Source organism: Thunnus maccoyii, chromosome 22, assembly GCF_910596095.1.
Source record: "Thunnus maccoyii chromosome 22, fThuMac1.1, whole genome shotgun sequence".
Lineage (NCBI taxonomy): Eukaryota > Metazoa > Chordata > Actinopteri > Scombriformes > Scombridae > Thunnus > Thunnus maccoyii.
In genome coordinates, this window is record NC_056554.1 from 1,829,263 (window position 1) to 1,850,311 (window position 21,049).

The 21,049-nt window shown below is 40.0% G+C and overlaps 1 protein-coding gene across 1 annotated transcript; it reads left to right on the forward strand.

The window, feature by feature from the left end:
- Positions 1-385: 385 nt before the first annotated feature.
- Positions 386-18,823, forward strand: pygmb (phosphorylase, glycogen, muscle b). The gene is made up of 20 exons (XM_042401179.1): positions 386-769; positions 2,960-3,061; positions 4,649-4,727; positions 4,836-4,939; positions 6,642-6,773; positions 6,952-7,063; positions 7,174-7,256; positions 8,979-9,122; positions 9,261-9,353; positions 11,543-11,689; positions 12,042-12,205; positions 12,429-12,543; positions 13,681-13,782; positions 13,886-14,033; positions 14,123-14,181; positions 14,558-14,699; positions 15,110-15,317; positions 15,719-15,853; positions 16,123-16,189; positions 17,594-18,823. The coding sequence occupies exons 1-20, from the start codon at positions 527-529 to the stop codon at positions 17,741-17,743; spliced, it is 2,529 nt and encodes an 842-aa protein (XP_042257113.1). The 5' UTR covers positions 386-526; the 3' UTR covers positions 17,744-18,823.
- The last annotated feature ends 2,226 nt before the right edge of the window (positions 18,824-21,049 follow it).

A 21,049-nucleotide genomic window follows, 5' to 3' on the forward strand; every position in this document is an offset into this window, starting at 1 on the left:
TTTTATAGTTTATAAAGAACACTTTAGTGTTTGTGGTGTCTGTAATTTTTCTCTGCAGGATGTTTTAGGAATGCAGATTCAGGTCAAAAAGAGCGGAATGAGCCCGGAAGTGAGGTGATAGTATCGTCAAAATAAAAGCAATACATGGCCGTTTCCCGCTTTTCACTTAACACTTAACAGCTTTTCAGCGTGTTTTAAGATAAAGTGGCTACAGCTTCACCTCAACTTACCGACGCTCATTCCTGTGCCGTTCATGAGAGTACTCGGTGACGGTGAACCGTGTGACGCACTTTCAAATCCAGTTCATTAGCTGACACCAATTCGAGTTTTATTTTGAAACTGTAAACCGGAAGCACTTGTTTTCTTTGTTGTAAATTGACGGTGAGTACGTGACATAAAGAGGCTGGCCGTCACATCCTGGCTGTGTGTGTCAGCTGGAGAGAAAGAGGAGGACGGCCCGGCCACAGGTGACACTCATCGCGACGTTCAGTTGAAAACTCAGCCGTGCATCGTCAGCCAGCTCAGCATGGCCAAGCCGCTCACAGACCAGGACAAGAGGAAGCAGATCTCAGTCCGGGGACTGGCCGGGGTGGAAAATGTTGCGGACCTGAAAACTAATTTCAACCGGCATCTCCATTTCACCCTGGTGAAGGACAGGAATGTGGCCACCAAGCGGGACTACTACTTCGCTCTGGCCAATACAGTCCGGGACCATCTGGTGGGCCGCTGGATCCGGACGCAGCAGCATTACTATGAGAAAGACCCGAAAGTAAGCGGCCGCAGTTCCGCACAGGGGGGTGGGGGGGTGGAGGGGGGTGGTGGACTCTGATGCAGTATCATAACTAATGGGTGTGTATGTGTGCGCGCGCTTTGCTTTTCATATCCATTTATAGAAGTGCTCTGTGTGCCTTGACGCATATTGTGCATTGAACTAGAGTTAAAGAGTGTGAGCAGCAGACTGTTCACACTGATGTTTCCTCTTCGTGTCACAGCCGATGTTTCCTCTACACCACAGCTGTCTGTCAAGCCACATAATCTGCAACCATGATCTGATCCAGTCTGCGCGGCAAGGACGATGCACGGCCTCAGTGCGTCAAATGTGTCCACTGGCACTGGCATAGCACTGGCACTGTGCTGCTGCATTATGAGACTCAAGTGGTTGTTGAAATGCGGATTACGTAACAGTATGTCGTGCCCTTCATCCTTCCCCATGCACACTCTCTGTGCATCACAAAATGGCCACACACTTTAAAAAAAAAAAAAAAAATCAGATTAAGCTGCACTGCATACTTTTAAAATAATTAAACAATTCAGCACTCTGCTGCCTTGTGGTAGTGAAACGGGGGGGGGGTGAAGGGATCATTTAAAGGGCCATCAGCAGTATCATAAATTATACATATGCAGTGTGTAAGGTTGCACTTGGTCCTGCACAGTCTGCTGCACTGTGTAATGACAGACAGTCTGTGATCCCGAGGGGAGGGGGGGGGGGGGGGGGGGGGGGGGGGGGGGGGGAGTGTCTGGCCTAATCTTCACTGTTCAACCCAGTGGAAATGATGCTGATCTGCAATAATATTCATTCCACAATAGAAGATATTCTATATTTGGGTCACACAATTACACTGGAGTAAGTTTTATTTGCCGATGAAGACCCTGAGATGTGGTTGAAAGCTCATAGGTGGACCTTGAGTTAAAGGACAGGTTCACAGTTTTTCAAGTGTGCCTTAAAGCAAAAGTCAAGAGTCCAAATGAACATTGAAACATGTTTTTCTCGTTTGATATTACTACACTGACCATTAGAAGATCCCTTCATAATGCATTTACAATGTAAGTGATGGAGGACAAAATCCACAGTCCTCCTTCTGTGCAAAAATGTATTTAAAAGTTTATCTGAAACTAATCTGAAGCTTCAGTCGTCCAAATGAGTCAAATCAAGTAGATATCTTTCAAAAAGCACATTTGAAGAGGATCTTTTAGTTCCAGTATGAACAGGAGGAATGATTACAGTGAGGAAAACCTCTTTGAAAAACTATGAACGTGTACTTTAAACATCTCTGCTTACACCAGTGGAAGTTGTAGCTTTTTGCAGCAGACCAGACTGAGGTACTGTTTCCATTTGATTTGGAATTTGGACAAGTATTTTCTGCGTGTCAGTGAATGTAAGCTGTTTGACGCAGTGTTTTCTTTAAGAGGTGCGTACTTTATTAATGACATCAATAATTATACCTCAAACTGGAATCAAAAACTTTATGATTTATTACTAATTACTAATAAACCTACATCCCTAGAGCTTTCTGTGAAGTGGACTCAGTGTAACCTTTGGAAAAGTAACACAGACCCTCCTCTCCTATTTATACTGACCGCTGCGTGCCTTTGTCACTTTGGCACGTACGTTTTTTCCGTGTGCTTCCTTTATACGACCCCTGCCATCAGTCAGCTGCATGATCAGAAATGTCACATGGCAGGGGGGTCACCTTAAAGAGGCTGCCAACATGTCAGACACAGAGTCTTAGTTTCACATTTCTCAGTTTGCAGCATTAACGCCACTCATCACTGTGTATGTTCATTTCAGAAATATGTGTTACCTTTCACACGCTGATAGAGCTGTGGTGGAACTGTATGCTGTGTTAGTGAAGTCTTGTGGTTAGATGTGAATTCTCTGTGGCGTGTTGTTGGTGGAGCTGCCAGTAATAGCTCTGCTGTTGTCTCTGACAACAGCTGCTGTTTCCTACCAGAGATAATGTTGCAGGGCCTTTAAGACACCAAATGGTGCATGTACAGTATGCTTTTATTATTAGTCTTTGTGGAGAGTTTTACTGCACTTGATAGTAAAATATTAAATATAAAAAATATAAAATATTTTTCATCCAGATAAGAATCAAACTGGGGATTAAATTAGTCAGTTTTGGCATATTTTGTATTGATTTATCTATTACTCACAGGTTGTTTTTTCCTCCTGCAGCGTGTCTACTACCTCTCCCTGGAGTTTTACATGGGTCGCACTCTGCAGAACACCATGGTTAACCTGGCTTTAGAGAATGCCTGCGATGAAGCCACGTACCAGGTGAGGCAAAGGATTATGGGAAAGGAGCAGGACACAGCAACAAAGTACTGCTGCTGAAGAGTGACATTATAACGGCTGAACGATGAGAGCACCTAATGTGGCGAGCATTGCTGTCTGGAACAATGTGGGGGTTTTTTTTGGATGCTACCACAGGGGGGCACTGATGTTAGAAATACTCAAATCTTACATATAGGGGCTTTAAAGGTTTACTATGCAGGATTTGTTGGTTGGTGTTCATAAACACACAGCATTCAAGCTTGGGCCCCCCCTCCCTGACTCAGAGAGAGAGAGAGAGACAAAGAGAGAGAGAGAGAGAAAAGCAGTGGTTGAGCAAGCTAGAGTAAATGAAGAGAGCGGACAGCGCTGGCAAGAGCAAAGACATAAATCAGATTCTGATTGTTTCACGCCCACACCGCTCCACAACCCTGCTGGAAGTTGTCGCATTGCTGGATTTTGTGTGAATGCAGAGCTTCATCCTGTCCGCTGTGGCCTCTCTGCTCTGTGTGTGTGTGTAGCTCAGCCCCACCCTCGGTCAAACAAACACACAGACCTGCAGCTCTTTATACATCCATGACACAGAGAACGAGAGCAGAGCGGAGCAGAGGAGAGAGACGGAGACCTAGTAACAAACAGATAAGGACCTTGTAACCTGGTCGCTACGCTACAAGTCCCGACCTCACACACTTCTAGTGGGTCATAAGTGATGATTGAGAAGGATTATTTTTGGATGAGTCTATTGATTGATTTTACGGAAAATCTTGCATAGTATACCTTTTTAAAGTCCAATTGAAATTAAATTTCATGGTTGAGTTTTGCGACCAAAGATACAGTACAGTATGTCCTGTGCTCTCTTTGGAGAAAAGATGTTTACCCAAAAAGAAGACATTTACGGTATATTTAATATTTTTTAGGATTAACATTAACCAGTCAGACTGCTGTTGGTTCTCTGTCTACATAGACATTTGTATATCGTCTATTAGTTGATTAATTTAACATTTTATTTGCATAAACCAGTGACATCATTGTTCTATTATTGGCTGACACATGAGACTTACAGCCAGACAGCAGCCTGAGACAAAGTCTGGATAAACAACCAGGCAAACTGTCCTGGGGCCATACAAGGTCATTTGTTGACTGGAAAAATCTATTTGGGGAATACAAAAGCAACATTTCCTCAGAACCCCTGAACAGGTCGATCCAGTCATGCTGAGACACTCTAATAAAGAATGTGAATGTAATTTTTTGCAATAATTTTTGACTGCAAAAAAGGACAGCATTTAGAGGTAACCCCGATAGCCTACAAGTTAATATGCATTCTGTGTAACCGCATCTCATACCCCTCTCTCAACTCATGTTTCCTGTCTCTATGTATTTTCATCTGTTGAATAAAGGCAAAAAAATGCCCCAAAAAAGAATCTTAAAAAGGTGATTCTGCTTAGGTTTAAAGCCCTGTGCTGCTGTATGATTCTGTGTAGCTAATTATTGAAGCATGTTTTTACAGCTCAGCTCTAGTGGAAGCTTCATCAGTCACACCAGTAAAATATGCTGACTCATTTCATTGTAATAATATGTTGATGTGTCTCTCAGCTGGGCTTGGACATGGAGGAACTGCAGGACATCGAGGAAGATGCCGGTCTAGGCAACGGCGGGCTGGGTCGTCTGGCTGGTGAGCTCCTGCCTCTTCCTGATTGGCTGCTCTCAGACAGTGATGTTTAGTGCTCTGGACAGTCTTGTCTCAACCAGTCTCTCCCTCCCAACCCTTTTGTTTCCTCAGCTTGTTTCTTGGACTCCATGGCCTCTCTGGGTCTGGCTGCTTACGGATATGGCATCCGTTACGAGTTTGGCATCTTCAATCAGAAAATTGTCAACGGCTGGCAGGTATATTGACCTGGTGGTTTATGTCCTTATTTCTGCCTGATTTGATGTAGGGCACTTTATATTATTACTTAAAGAAAACAAGTCTAATGTATCCCTTAGTTTCCCTACTGCTTATGGAATGCCTCACCCTACCTAAATGGTTAATGCGTCTCTGAGGCATGACCATGACTTTGCAGTTTTCTGAGCAGAGCTTTTTAATCAGGATGCCAGCTTCACATTCAACAGAAGAAGTAGTCCTCTGTATTTCCCTGAAATCTGAGCTGACTGTGTCCTTGCAGTGACAGTATGACTCTACAAATGAGTTAAGTAGCCCAAGGCAAGTGCACGTCCCTCCAGCTTTGAGGATGCAGTGCTAGAGATAGTTGGGCTTAATTTAATAGACAGGTGCTGGTGATGATGGGTTGGAGTTATGAGTTCTGCTAAATGGCTGTGCACGGTTGTTCACATGCACAAAATGTGAATACAAGTGACTGGTTCTTTCACAGTAAAGAATATTTGATACACCATTTACTTTAATTAGTGTACCTTATTAGTCTATGGTGGTTTAGCATTTTCAGTGTTTCAGTATCTGGCCAGCTTGCATGGAGGAAATAACTACAAAGAAATGCAGATATATACAATTTTTCTTGGAAAAACCACAAGTTTTAAAAGTATTTCTAAGGCTTTAAAGGGGAACTCCACCTTTTTTCAACATGAGTGTGTGTTTCCAGGTAGTAGGGAGTACTACTGCGTACAGTGTGTGTGTAAAAAGTAGTATAAAGCATTTTGTGTCTCCAGAGGGAGCTGTGAGCAATCTGATAAACTGCCTCAGGTGATGTCACTTGAGTCATCGTTGGTTAGGGCTGAATACTACAAATAAAATAAAATAAAAAATAAATAAATTCAAGACGACAAAGTCATGTGGTGTAGGTTCCTATAGCAACAAACAAACATGATACAGTGTGAAGTGTGTGTTTGACTGAGATGTAATACTACTTAGAAGCTTCACTGAGTTCAACCCAACAAGAAAATTAAAAGTCTGTTTGTGCTGAACATTGATGTAGTGTTTTGAAAAATCTTACCTGTTGCCAAACTTTACCTACCCCCACAACAGAGCCACTACACCCCCTCCTCAATTAAACTGTTGATCCAGTTCTGCTGGAATTCACTCTGCGCAGATAAATCCTCTTTCTTTGTCACTAGAAACAAGTTAATTGACATTTTTGTGGTGGAAAATCAGTTTGTTGTTTCTCCTTTCTACAACACTAATTAGACTAATTACTGTCAATCACACAGCAAAGGAGTCGGCTAGGTGAGACCATGTTTAAAGGTGTGGACCTTTTTGTACCGTGTAATGCAACACTGCCCAACTGGTAGTGTCTGAACCAGAAAATAAAGATGATAAAATATAATTTAAGAAACAACATAGAAACAAGTAACCGCAATCGATGACATTTGTAAGAGCTTATGGTAAGACCACAAACATAATTAATACCTTACTAGTAAAGAAATTCATAATATTTGAGCTGTACCTTTTTTTAAGGAGCTGCTATCCCTAAAATCTCACTAGTTCAGCTTTTATTGGACAGTTTGTGTTCCATGATGATCTAAATGCTGTTTCAGAGGTTTTTCCTCCCTCACAACAATAACATTTTGAATGAAATGCTGAACATTTGGAGTGCCTTAATGTGAAAATGCTTAAACCAGGTGGCATGTTCCACAGGTAGAAGAGGCTGATGACTGGCTGCGTTATGGTAACCCCTGGGAGAAGGCTCGCCCTGAGTACATGCGTCCAGTCCACTTCTACGGACGAGTGGAGCACACAGATGAAGGAGTGAAATGGGTCGACACACAGGTAAATTGTTACATTTGAAGATAATGAGATCTGTACAAAAATCCATTGTCATCACAATCTGCTTCAATGTTAAAAAGCTCTTACCAGGCTAATCTCACAGATGAGACTTCATTAGCACATTACTCAGAGAATAATGGTTTAATAAAGATCTGATACAATTCTTTTTGTTTTGATCCAGGTGGTTCTGGCTCTTCCCTATGACACCCCAGTCCCCGGCTACAGAAACAACATTGTCAACACCATGAGACTGTGGTCTGCTAAGGCACCCTGTGAATTTAACCTCAAAGACTGTGAGTATTGTGATGGGAGTAGGTAACTAATCTAATAATAACAAAGGCCATTAAAAATCAGAGATAGACAAGTGTGTGTGTTGCTCAAACTGTCAACTGTTGTCATGCAGTTAATGTTGGTGGCTACATCCAAGCTGTGCTGGATAGAAACCTGGCTGAAAACATCTCCAGGGTTCTCTACCCCAACGACAACGTGAGTAGAACTGGGATTTACTGCTGTGCATGTATAATATATATAACAACCCATCATCATTTGTCTAAATTTTACTTGAAGGACAATTCCAGGTTTTACATCTAGGGTTTTGTTGGGCATTGTTCTCGTCATCATTTCAACTGTTTATGATGAAATTGTATTCAAGTTAATAGCAGGAGATCTGGGAACTCAATGACATCACTAGTCAAAGTGGCAAGAAACACAGCACTATATTTGGCAATAAAAACAAGCACAATGTTTTATTGCCAATAGGAATGATGGGAAAAACTGCAAAAATTATTTAATGAACCCACAGATAATTCTATAAATCTTTTCCCATCAGCTCCCCTTTAGCTCCTGTTATAGCTCCAGTATAGCTCTTGTTATTACCAAAATGAGAATAACAATGTCAGCAAAAACAGCAAAAAATAGTTGAAATAAACTTGAATAATGATGAACCCACTGAAAATGATCACCCCAATCGACCTTTACTGATAAGAATGACAGCACAAACTGTAAAAATAAATCGTAACAAACTGGAATGATCACTTCTGATAAAGACAGATGCTATTCCTTCAGTTTAACATCTGCTGAGTCATCATATGAAATGTTATGAAATGTCAGTAGATTGGAATCCACAACCATTTGTTGCAGACAGAGATGTTCTGGAGGCAGAAAACCTCAGTTTAAGAACAACATTTCCTTAGTGCAAGTTAGAGAGCAAACATGAATGTCAAAGAAGTGACTGTGGCCATACTATATACTACATATACTGTATATAAATGTAAATGACTTATTTTTTAATTTATTCATACTCATGAAAAGTTAGCATGGCAGCTAGCTTACTGAGATGGCAGTATAGCTAGTTTCATTGTGGAACGTTAGCTAGCTTAAGTTAAATGAAAGCTTGAAAGTAAAATTGCATTGCTAAGGAACTAGCTAGCAAACAGGCCCGTGTTTCACAGTCAAACATGTCTTTCAAACATTAAGAGGATTTACCAAAAAAAACATTTAGAAAGCATAGTTTTTTCTTTGATACAACACAAATGATGAGTGAAAAAGTAAGCTTCAAAATTGAGTCTGACTTTAAGAACTTCCACATGAGACCCATCCTGATGAATAGATGGAGCCTACAGTAACTAGAATACTGAAAAACATGACCGAAGTCTGTCGTAACCTGGTCAGAAAAAATGTGTTTTGGCTTTGCCCACTGTTTTAAAGCTGCACTAATAGCAATTTCTATATTGAAAATAGATTATAAATGATTATTAATGACAAACCCGCAGAGAATTATCGCCAACTCTGCTGTTCCCCTCAGCTCTACAAAGCTTTTTAGCCTCTTTTAGATATTGTTTTGGCAAACTCAAGCTCTCATCAACCTTGTTTTCAGCAGCATCAGACTGGCACACAGACAAATGTAGCAACTAGCAGGTGAACATAATGGGGCATATCTCTTAGAAGTTGGTGGAGACCAAACCAGAGCTAAATGGGAGATGGAGATGGGTGTGGAAATCGGCAACTGTTTGCTAGCTTGTTTGTTGTGAAACCAAAAAAATCAATGAATCCAACTTAAACTCAGAACCAACCAACAACATGACCTCCAGGGCAGCTCTGCCTGCAAGGGTGTTTCTACAGTTTTAATCTAAATGTGCATCAACTTAATTATATTAGAAGAATGAAATGAAAGCTTGAACAGTTTTCTATATTGTCTCTGGACTTCAGTTCTTTGAAGGGAAGGAGCTGCGTCTGAAGCAGGAGTACTTTGTTGTAGCAGCCACTCTTCAAGACATCATCCGTCGATTCAAAGCCTCCAAGTTTGGCTCCACAGAGTTTGTGCGGTTGGACCTTTCAACACTGCCAGACAAGGTGAGATATCCATCATAAAATATGTTATAAATTACATTATATCAACCCCTCATTGACATTTGATTATTTTGTGCTCAATCATTTTTACTATCCTTATCCATTTGTTACATTTTATCTTTGTCTGTGTGTGGTCTACAGGTGGCCATCCAGCTGAATGACACCCACCCTGCTATGGCCATCCCTGAGCTCATGAGGATCCTGGTGGACACTGAGAAGCTAACTTGGGAGGAGGTATATGTCCCTCCAGGAGTAATCACACACTGGCCTATTATGCTTAAAACAAAGTGCCTGTTTGATTGTCTCAGAGTGTCAGAAATCTACTTTCCGAAGGTGGAACCAGGGCGTAACTTTCTGAAACTGAGAATTCTGACTATCAGGCTCACTTTATGTAGAGATTGGTCATGTGTGTGGAGGTCTGCAGGGGCTGAACTCCTCTCTCAAGCGCCCTTTTTTTTCCCCATTCTAAAACACAATTTTCAGTGGTTCAGTGACTTGGAGTATTTCCATCATTTGGATGGGCACACATGGTTTAATCATCAGTCCACACAATTAGCAGCTGCTTTAAAAAAGAAAAAAAAAGAGGTTCACTGAAAACTAATGTTTAAGGTAGAAGATTGCATACATGATAAGTTGAGGAGAGTAATTAACTACCAGTACCAGAGAGCATTGTGATAAGAAATGTCCAATCACTGAGCCTCAAAGTTGCAATAAATGACATTCAGTCCCACTACATGTCAGCAAATAACTATTTGCTATGTAAAGATACAGTGAAGTTATGGCGACCTGGGCAGAGAATTAAGCTACGCTCCCTCTGTGTATGTTGTAATCCAAGCCTCTCTGTTCTTTGTTTTGGTAGCCGCTCCGGCGGCGCGTGCATGTTGGTGCATGTGAGTCCCTCTGTGTCTTCTGCGTCCATTTCCAACATGGCAGTCACATCACAAACTTTCTCAAATTACAGCTAAACAGTACACTAAAATATGTTTCTGAAAACATTGGAGGCAAGAAATAGACAATGCAGTAATACAATCCACAGTGTGTCCACACAGTCATTTAGTGCAAAAATGCATTCAGACAAACTTTTAAATATATGTTTGCACAGAAGGAGGACTGTGGATTTTGTCCCCTATCATTTACATTGTAAGTGCATTATGAAACGATCTTCTAATGGTCAGTATGAACAGGAGGAATGATTACAGCAAGAAAAACATGTTTCAAAATTCATTTTAGCTCCTGACTGTTGTTTTAAGACACTTGAGAAATTGTCAACCTGTCTTTTTAATTCTGTTGTCTGGTGTCAAGTCTGTAGCAACAGCCACATCATGTTTACACTTCAAACATATCAGAAATGTGATTCAGGGTTGGAATGAGGTGAGGTAGCTTTACACTGTTTTCTATCAAGTCTGTTATGTTAGCAAAATAATTCATCTACAAATAGATAGGTTTTATAATTCTCTTAATTCAATTTTCAAAGTTATACAAAAAGAGTCTACAGTCATGCTAGCAGCTCTGTCAGGCTGTACATGGGCACAGTGGTGCTTTGACCTAATGCTAATGTCAGCATGCTCAAAATGACAATGCTAACATGCATGTAGCAGGTACAATTTGTTCATTTGAAAATAATTCAACATAGTGCAGAGAAAAGTCTGCCAGTAGGTCAACAAAACATCCACTTTTTATGGCAATATTTAAAGCTATATCTCGCTCTGTAAATGATGAAACAGAAAGACTGACCAAAAACTGAGTGACAGTGCTGTTATTAAATACTTGGTGCTGATTGCACACTCCTACACAAAAATTACTGCATTTTAACTGGAGTGTCCTGTGGTCACTTGCAATTCTGTCTCTTTGCATCCTGTTACACTGTGGTAACAGTGACACAGCAGAATGACACATCAAAGTTGAACTCATACACCATGACAGATGTGAGCATAGAACTTGCTTGCTAAAATGGGATCAACATTTTCAAATGTTAAAAAAAATAAAAAAGTAGGGCTCACATTTTTGATGAGTTGTAGAGAAGATAAGCTGTAGTGATGAGATGTCCACTGTTTCCAATACAAAGGCGATTTATTACTTACAGTCTGTAGGTTTTCCAAAATAATAATAGAGTACATCTACTTTCCCTGTAATAAGTCCATTTCCCTAACATAGATAAAAGAAAACGTAAGATTCATTTACACTCATTACCACATGGTCCAAAACTGTTTACTTCTCCCAATACAGCAACACCTGTGTCAAGTAACCCCCTGATTATATTAACCACTGTCTACTTGACAGTAGCACTACTCCCCCAAGAGGCAGGAGTAAAGTTTTCATTTCAGTCTGACTTTCAGTACTTTACAGTTGTTTGCTAGTGTAGTGAATGTGAGAAACATATCAGATATCTCTAACCCCTCTGTCTCTGCCCTCACTGTGTCCAGGCCTGGGACATCGTGGTGCGTACCTGTGCCTACACCAACCACACTGTCCTGCCTGAAGCCCTGGAGCGCTGGCCCATCGATCTCTTCCAAAACCTGCTGCCTCGTCACCTGGAGATCATCTATGAGATCAACAGGAGGCACCTGGAGGTACAAGAAGACTTTTTAAATGTAGACTTGAGCATTTAGCTCTGAGCCTTCTCTATACAGACTTTAAAGATCATGTGGCCAAGAGTCGATGTCAGAAAAGGAAAAGCAATATTAGCTTGAATGAGAGATATAACATTGTTTAGCCAAATTATGTATCAGTGCCTTGCTGTGCATAGATTTTTTTTTAATTGTAGAATTAGATATATTTATGAATTAATTGAAGTTGTATGTTTCTGCAAGGGTAAAGTGAGGTTTGGTGGGTTTGTCCTCCACTACATCTCTGTCTATCAGGCATTCCTGTAAAACTAAGAGCCCTGAGATCCACTCATGTCTCTGTCCTTCCTCTCTCCAGCGCATCGCTAAGCTTTACCCTGGAGATCATGACCGCTTGCGCCGAATGTCCCTGATTGAAGAGGGCGATGCCAAGAAAATCAACATGGCTCACCTGTGCATTGTGGGGTCTCATGCTGTCAACGGAGTGGCTCGCATCCACTCTGAAATCATCAAAGACACAGTGTAAGGAAACGAGTTCACCCTCATTTCCTCTCCTGCTTGTGTGTGCCAGTATAACATAACTGTAACGCAGCATGGGGCCAGACTGATATTTTATATTGTTGACGCTGAACTGTTGTCATCTTTTTAAGAGCAAAGACGTTTAGCTATGACACAATTTTAATCAATTCACATTGGATTAAATGTTGTAGAGTACTTTGTAGTCAAATATTAAATCCTCCGCCAGGTTCAAGGACTTCTATGAGGTAGACCCTGAGAAGTTTCAGAACAAGACCAACGGCATCACACCCAGGCGCTGGCTGGTCATGTGCAACCCTGGCCTGGCTGAGGTCATCGCAGAGGTGTGTTTGTTGTTGCTGTTGTTAAAACAGAGTTGAGAGGAGTTATTTCTAGAGTCTAGGGTTCAGCAGGTTAAAGTTCCATTCATTTTCTGCATAGGAGCACTTCCAAAGCTTGAGTGGAAATGAAACACTCCTGGTGTTACAGAATATCTGGTTCAAAGGTATAAGGCTGGGTTCATGGAGAAAGACAACTCTAATATTTGTATATTAACAATGTATAAAATGGTTCTCATAGTGATGAACTTAGCTCTGCTGAGCTTTTTATTGTCTTTCAGCTCCTTGTTTTGGTTTTACAGCCCGTAACTTTACTGTTTTGGTTCATTCTCTCAGCTCCCTTCAACCTTAGAGCTGTTTTCAATGAAGAGGCTCCGATAAACCCACTGCACACTTGCTCAGCACCAAACAGCAGACAGACACAGTTGATGAACATAGCGGAACATTTAGGAGCTAAAGAAACAGATATTTTTCTCAGGAGTTGGTGGAGACCCAAACAGAGCTAAAAGGAGAGTGAATACAAGACTTTCCTCCTTGTGATGGCTTTAAAATTCTGTTGCGTACAGCACACACTGAGTAGAAACTGAAGCTTACACTTTGTGGAATCCAGTTAAAAAAAATCAGCAGTTTAAATCAGGTTTTAATTAAAAGATAATTTAGTATTTAGTGCTCTGAATTTTGCTACAGCTCAGATTTTGCACCTCTGATGGGCTTTTTCTCCATACAATAGCATCTATGGCTGAGGCTCATGGGTATTGTAGTATTTACAGCCATCTGCCATGGTGAACTGATGGAAAAAGAATACGATTCCTCAGAAACACAGTTGAAGTAATTGAAACTGATTACCATAATATAAATCTACAGTATTGTTAAATTATCAAGGAGACTTTTTTGTTTGTATATTGGGATATATTGAGGATATCCTTAAAACAACACTTGAAATAGGAATTTACAGTGGAGAGATGTACTTCCAGAAGCAGTGGCTCCGCCCACTTAGCAACTCTGCTGCAAATCCTTTTTCTGAATTCATAAAACATGCACATTTTTTATGTATGTATGACAGATACACACTTTCAAATAGCATATTTTTGATTTGGTAATTAGAATAAGAGAATCAGCTTCTCTGACATGTTTTATTTGCAGAGGATTGGTGAGGACTACATGCGTGACCTGGACCAGCTGAAGAAGCTTCTGGACTTTGTGGATGATGATGCCTTCATTAGGGATGTTGCCAAAGTCAAACAAGTAAGAGCTGAAATTTCTTAAAGAAGAAGATTAGAAGAAGAATTTTCTTCTTCTGCTTTTGTTTGTTCCTAATCACATTTCTCTGTGTGATCACCACTTTAAGGAAAACAAGATGAAGTTTGCCGCCCATCTTGAAGAGCACTACAAGGTAAAGATCAACGTCAGCTCCATGTTTGATGTCCATGTGAAGAGGATCCACGAGTACAAGAGGCAGCTGCTCAACTGCCTGCACATCATCACGCTGTACAACCGTGGGTGCTGCTTCTTTTACTAACAAGCTTTCAGCAAACAAGTATGGACTCAGAGAGAAGAAAAACCTTTCCATTTGTTTCTTTATCAGGCATTAAGAAGGAGCCCAACAAGGCATGGACCCCCAGGACAATCATGATTGGAGGAAAGGTGAATGGCATTTAAGGCATTAAATTACATTTGTGAGTCAGATATTTCAGATGGATATCAGTTTTCATATGTGTGTAAGTACATACATACTGTGGGTCCAGAACATTAGCCTAGCTTAGCTCAAAGACTGGAAGCAGGGGGAAACTGTTAGCTGTTAGCTTAGCACCATCAAATACACCTTCCACCAAATCTTACTGACACATTATCATATTAGTACAGCCTACACATATTTTTACACTATATACAGATAATATCATAGTTTGTTTGGCAATATATTTTATTAAAAGAGAGTTAAATACAGTAAGAACAAGGTGTACTCAAGTTAGCTTGGTTTTTATTTAGTGTTGCTCAACATGCTGGTCTCCATTGTCTCCAGGCAGCTCCAGGTTACCACACTGCCAAGATGATCATCAAGCTGATCACATCAATTGGAGACATTGTCAACAATGACCCCGTGGTGGGAGATCGCCTCAAGGTCATCTTTCTTGAGAACTATCGCGTCACTCTGGCTGAGAAAGGTAATGGATACGGTTAATCTTATTCACTAAGTGGTCATTTATGTGCAGGATTTCAAGAGTTCACAATTGCCTAGTGCAATCCTTATTGTTGAGGAGTGTGCAGTCAGTCATAGGGCCTGCTGTGGAACCTCAATACTTTTTTGGTACTGACCGAAATGTCTTTGTTGCACCACATTTCATTTTTTGACATGCCCTGAAAGTTGGCATCAAATATCTAGTTAGATTCATAATTGTGTTTGCTTATTCTTGATCATAGCTCATGATTAAACCAAGATTTTGTCCATTGGACACCATTTTCTTTATGCAAAATTTTGGTCTGGCTGCTTGTTTTGAGACATTCAGCTTTTGAATGTTAATGTTCTGTGGTTATTTTGATATACTGGATCTTTCCTGCTGTCTCCTGTCTGCAGTCATCCCTGCAGCGGACCTGTCGGAGCAGATCTCCACAGCAGGCACTGAGGCCTCTGGTACCGGGAACATGAAGTTCATGCTGAACGGGGCCCTCACCATCGGCACCATGGATGGAGCCAACGTTGAGATGGCAGAGGAGGCCGGAGAGGAGAACCTTTTCATCTTCGGCATGAGGGTGCCTGACGTGGAGGCTCTGGACAAGAAGGGGTGAGCTTAAACATGTCCTGAAGTAATGGCTAAAAGGCTAGTACATACAACTATGTAACTTTTGCTGTGGCAATTATAGGTTATTTTAAAGGCTAAAACATAGTGTAACAAATTATTATGTTATTCTGTCTTTGAAAAATTATATACAATTGCTCTAAAATTAAAGATAAAAATCAATGTTGTTTATATCTGATATATGAGCATATTATTTCTGTTAACTATTTTTTTTCTGTTCTGTTTACTACTAGAAACAAAAGACAAAATCTCCTTATGGGTATCTGTTTCAATAACTGTGATGATTTAAGCTCAATTGGAGAATAGTAGTGGTCTCATGACAACAGTAACATACACTTTGTAATGTAATAACTAACCCAGTGTTTGATAAATTCTGTTTTCCTAAGCTATGACGCTGTGCCATACTACAACCGTATCCCTGAGCTGAAGCAGGCAATAGATCAGATATCTGGAGGATTCTTCAGCCCCAGCCAGCCCGAACTCTTCAAAGACCTCGTCAACATGCTGATGCACCACGACAGGTTGGAGCACACTTCTGCTGACTCTGAGGACTCAGCGCTCTGCTGTGCTGACACATAACCTACTTTTATTTCCATAGCCATGCAGTGTCATCAATTCATTACTGTCAGTAAATGTAATGTTTCTGCTGTAAACAGACTTATTATCATCATAAATTCAACCTGGTGGCACTGAGTAATTTTTATTTGGATCATAGTATTGTCTTGAATGAATGTAGTAGTGATTTTTTTTTTATCAGTATCAGAATATTAACTGTATGTCTGTGCTGCAGGTTCAAGGTGTTTGCAGACTATGAAGCCTACATCAAATGTCAAGACAAAGTCAGCGCACTCTATAAGGTTAGTATGTCAGCAACAGAAAATCCAGAGAGCTAAACTCACCTTTAATATGTCAGGCATTCTAATACAGTGTGATGACTACCTGAATTCTTTATTTTTACCTCAGTATTTGTAGTCACGCAGCTCTCTGTACATAAAATATGCATGGAAGTCTGTCAAAGTTCTTCTTTACTCTTTTGCTTCCATATTATATGTTAGATGGACTATGCTATATTGTACTGCACTGTCCTAAACTATGATATGCTATACTGCAGGACCACCTTCATGCAGTAAAAAAGCATAACATGACCAAAAAAAACCGTCCTGTAAATATGTGTTATGCCACTGTCAGCTGTAATGAATAAATATTCTGCTTACCCTCAATGAGACACTTGGGTTTGCCTCCGGGAAATAATGAAATCAAGTTGTGGTGGGATGGATGAGAGGCTGACATGCAGAGTAGCATTCCAAGTTGTTTTCAGTTTGTTCCTCGCCTTTGATTTTGTGACAGTCACAATGGAAAACCTGACACATGTAGATAGGTGGTGGTGAAAGGCAACAGAAATTTGATTGCCTGTTTTGACATAGAGGACTATTGACTGGCAGTCAGTATCCGGAGTGAAGCAGGGTCAACTTGTGTGAGCTGAAGCTTCAGGCTGCTGTCTGCTGATAGTTCCATCAGTTCATTTTCCAACACAGTGGACAGAGCCATGTTTTCTGAGGCAAGATCAACAGAGAAAGCTAGTTAGCTAGCTAAGTGGCAAATCACATTCATCTCTACCTGATGATGTGTCGTGATTGGCGTGGTGATATTAAAACATAACTGGTCATTGAAATTATGCTTTTTAATTTGATGTTTTTTATTATATATATTTATTATATATATGTGAATTCTTGAGCACATTTAGATATAAAAATAACTAGCTTTGTAAACTGTACATTACATTTTATCATAATTTTATATATACATTACTGTACTCTACGTCTACTATATTATACAGTATCACATGATACTGTACCAGACTATACTATGCTATATTATACTATCCGGTACTGTACTCTATAATACTAAATTGTACTGGACTGTGCTATACTGCACTACACTATACTAATAGTATGGTATTAGTGCTATTATATTGTGATGTAGAGTATTATATTACCTATACTGTACTTTATTGTACTGCAGTATACAATACCATACTATACTAATAGTATTCTTATATTATAGTTCTTCTATTATCATACTATGCTGTGCTATATTATATTATACTTTATGGTACTGCCCTATACTATACTGTACTATACTATGCTATACCATGGTACTGTACAATGTGTAATACTATACTGTACTACTTTGTACTATATTCATGTGTATTGCAACAACCCAATGTGCCCCCCTTCCCCTTCATGTCTCTGTATTAACAGAACCCTAAAGAGTGGACCAAGATGGTGATCCATAACATTGCCGGCTGTGGTAAATTCTCCAGTGACCGCACCATTGCCCAGTATGCCAGGGAGATCTGGGGGATGGAGCCCAGTCTGGAGAAGATTGCTGCTCCTGATGATCCCCGCTAAACCGCATCTGCCTCCTGCACTTTAATGTAGCTCACCATGTGGTTCAGCCACAAAAGATAAACCCCTGTAGCTTTTCACTGTGTACTGTGGCATTATTTCCTTAGATGATTGATCCCTATACAACCTCTGTCACTTCCAGTTCATCTTGCATTAACAATTATTGAAGTGGGCTTATTCACAATCTGTATTTCTTTTCCCTCTGTGCACCAGCAATGCATTTTCTGTTCTCACTGTTGGGTGAAAACCTTGTATCTATGTCAGCCTTACAGGAGTTTAGGAACTGCTTGGATTTTACCTCGAAGAGGATGATTTTTTGATATTATTCAGTCAGATAATCAGATGGATTCCATACAGTTTTCACACGATAGTGACTTAAACTATATTTCTAACTACATTCCCCTTCTCCTTCTGAGCCCTAATGGCTCTGAGAACGCAGCAAAAATGCCAGAAACCTCAGCACTGTTATGGTACCAAACCAACCCAGGTCTTCCACGGAAGAGAGAAGGGACACAAAGAGGTTAATGTGCACCACAGCCTCATCAGCACTGTGAGCGGATGGTGTTGGAAGGAAGCCATGTCTCCATAATCACAGCAGATTGCCACTTAATATTAATATTTCATATTAAAAGTGTCTGACTGCTGTCAATGTTTGATGGTGTTTGCTGAATGTATCTGTGTGTGTATTATCATTAATGGTCCGGGGAGCCCTGCAATGCAGCTGTATTGACCTGTCAGTTTACTGTGATCTCCTCAGCATGTTTGTGTCTGTCTCATATTGCTGTACTGTTCCTCGAAGTGATCTGTGTTAGAATATAAGAAAGCCTTCTCTGCCTAAAACCTAAGTGACTAAAGATGTGTGTATTCTGTGGTGTAGTTGTGTGTTTAACATTGAGTCCATGACACTGTGGATATCAGCTTGATGAAGTGTTGTAACACCATACTGTCCTGCTTCAGCTACTGCATATGACTGTCTGACTGCTGTGGTGCTGCGGAAGGAACCGTATACAACACTAACCCTAACATTTTCACTGTCAATCAGTGCTTTTCCTTTTTATTCAATAAATGACAAAAATACATCAACAGTCGACACATATAACTTCACTTTTGCTGAAGCAGCAACATACACATTACTTGAGTCAGTGAATCAACAGAAAATTCAGAAATACTTTTAGTAATCAATGTGGCTGCAAATTTGTGGGTGTCAGAGTCCTCCTTGCGTTCTGGTGCAGTAAACCAGTGACCAGTACTTTATTCTCAGGGCAGAGGAGGGCATCTACACACTCAACCTTAATGAACTTCATAAAGATACATCAGAGAAGGTAAAAAAGGACTGATCCATGTATTGAGCATGATGTTGTTGTACCACAATAAATTCTAAAGTGAAAATTAAGTTGAGATGAAAAAATGGAGATGATTTCCTACAAAATATATAAAGATGTATAACATTTAATTAATAACTCCTGACATGATGGGTATATAGAACACACATCACAAATACACAATATTAATACAGTATATTAGTGATTTGCCTTATTTAAAAGTCAAAAAAACAAATGTGAATTTAGTTTTCAACAAAATCAGATTTAGAAGTGCCCTCTACGGTGCCTGCACGAAGGAGAGAACATAAAGTTCTGTAATGAATAAATCAGGGTGAAATGACCTATAGAGGGTGACAATCTGGAATGAAGTGCCCTCACTGGTGCCCTTTCAGTAGAAGAAAGTATGATAGCAGTAGTAAAGAACCCCCAAAAATGAAAAAAACAAACATGATGTGCCCTTTAAATGAAGAGGATGTATATATGTTGTAATGGGGTTTGTGAGGTAACAGTTAGGTTACTAAGGTTATTAACATTTACAAACTCCTGGCTAAAAGAATTCTCCTTTTATTTCACCAATCTTGCTTTTCGCTTCCTTAACAAGACTGCTCAAAACAGCTAAATCTCAAAATATTAATAGTTCCATCTTTTTACTACAGATGTGTTTGAGAGATAAACATTCCCTGTATTTTATTACAGAGATGTTATAAAATGCTATAAAATGTTCATCTTATTCGGGGATGTAGCCTTCTTACTAAACATGCATCATTGTTCTCTGTTGAATGTATCAGGTGACCTTTATATTTTTTCATCCCTGCCCCTCAGACAGCCTGAGTCTACCATTGTCTATGATCTCTCTGTGAGGTCACAGGGTTTACATAACCTAACACTGATTAACCTCATAAAGTAATTGCAGCTGTGTTGTGGGATCTTTACAGCAACAGTCTCTTCAGTGTGATGCATCTGAGCACCTCTCCAAAGCCTCTCTGTTGCAGAAAAGTAACTGAGTACTAACCTACACCACTGCTTTGATCACATGAACAGTTTTCTAGAAGAATACGTCACATACTCTTATCTTCCAGTCAAGAACAGATTAAACATTAGATAAAGAGATCAAATATAGCTGTTGTTGGGTAAATAACGTGTCTTTTTTTTTTAATCAGTGCTTGGTTTTAGCCCCATTGTAATAATGTCTTAACACTCTCCACCAGAGCAGACAGCAAGAGATATGATGATGATACTGAGACTGATACATGAACACATACAGTAGTAGGTATGGTATCGTCCAGGACAAGAACGCTGAGAGCAGTGGAGGAACAAATACACAACTTATTTAATTAAAGGGTGTGCCTGAAAGTGCCTGAGTGTGCATGAGCCACTTTCTTTTGGCTGCCAGTAGAGGGTGATAAGAGTCTTACTGCTTTACATGGAAATGCATCATATGATATAATGAATAACACTTGATGATGAAAACCGGAACCAGTCATGCTTACACCAACATAGTTCTTCATATTACAAAGTAAATGAATGAAGGTCCACATGAAGTTTATTTACATATGGCTGGAGGCACAAGAAGATGAAGAACATGATTTAAGCAAATTGAGGGAACATAACTGAGTTTTCTTTCAATTCAATTGAATTGGATGATCTCATCTTGAGATGTGAACTACTGCAAAATGTAGGTGCAAAGGCAGCATCCAGTAGACACAGTTAGCCCTCCTGAGAGACTTTAAGATATCAAATGAACACAATAGCTCAAAAATATATCAAGGTTCTTCATCATGTAGTACCTGATAGGTAGTAAGTGAAACTTTATATTCAGGTTAATTCTAAATTCACTGTTAGACAATGGAGAGTCCAGGAAAGTCCAATAATGTGCTCCCAGCACTTTGTCTATGTTAGACAGTACTTGAAAAAGAGTATAAGAACTGCAGTAATCCCAGTATGCCAGATACCAGTGTTTAATTAGAGAGACTGGGATCATTCTTTT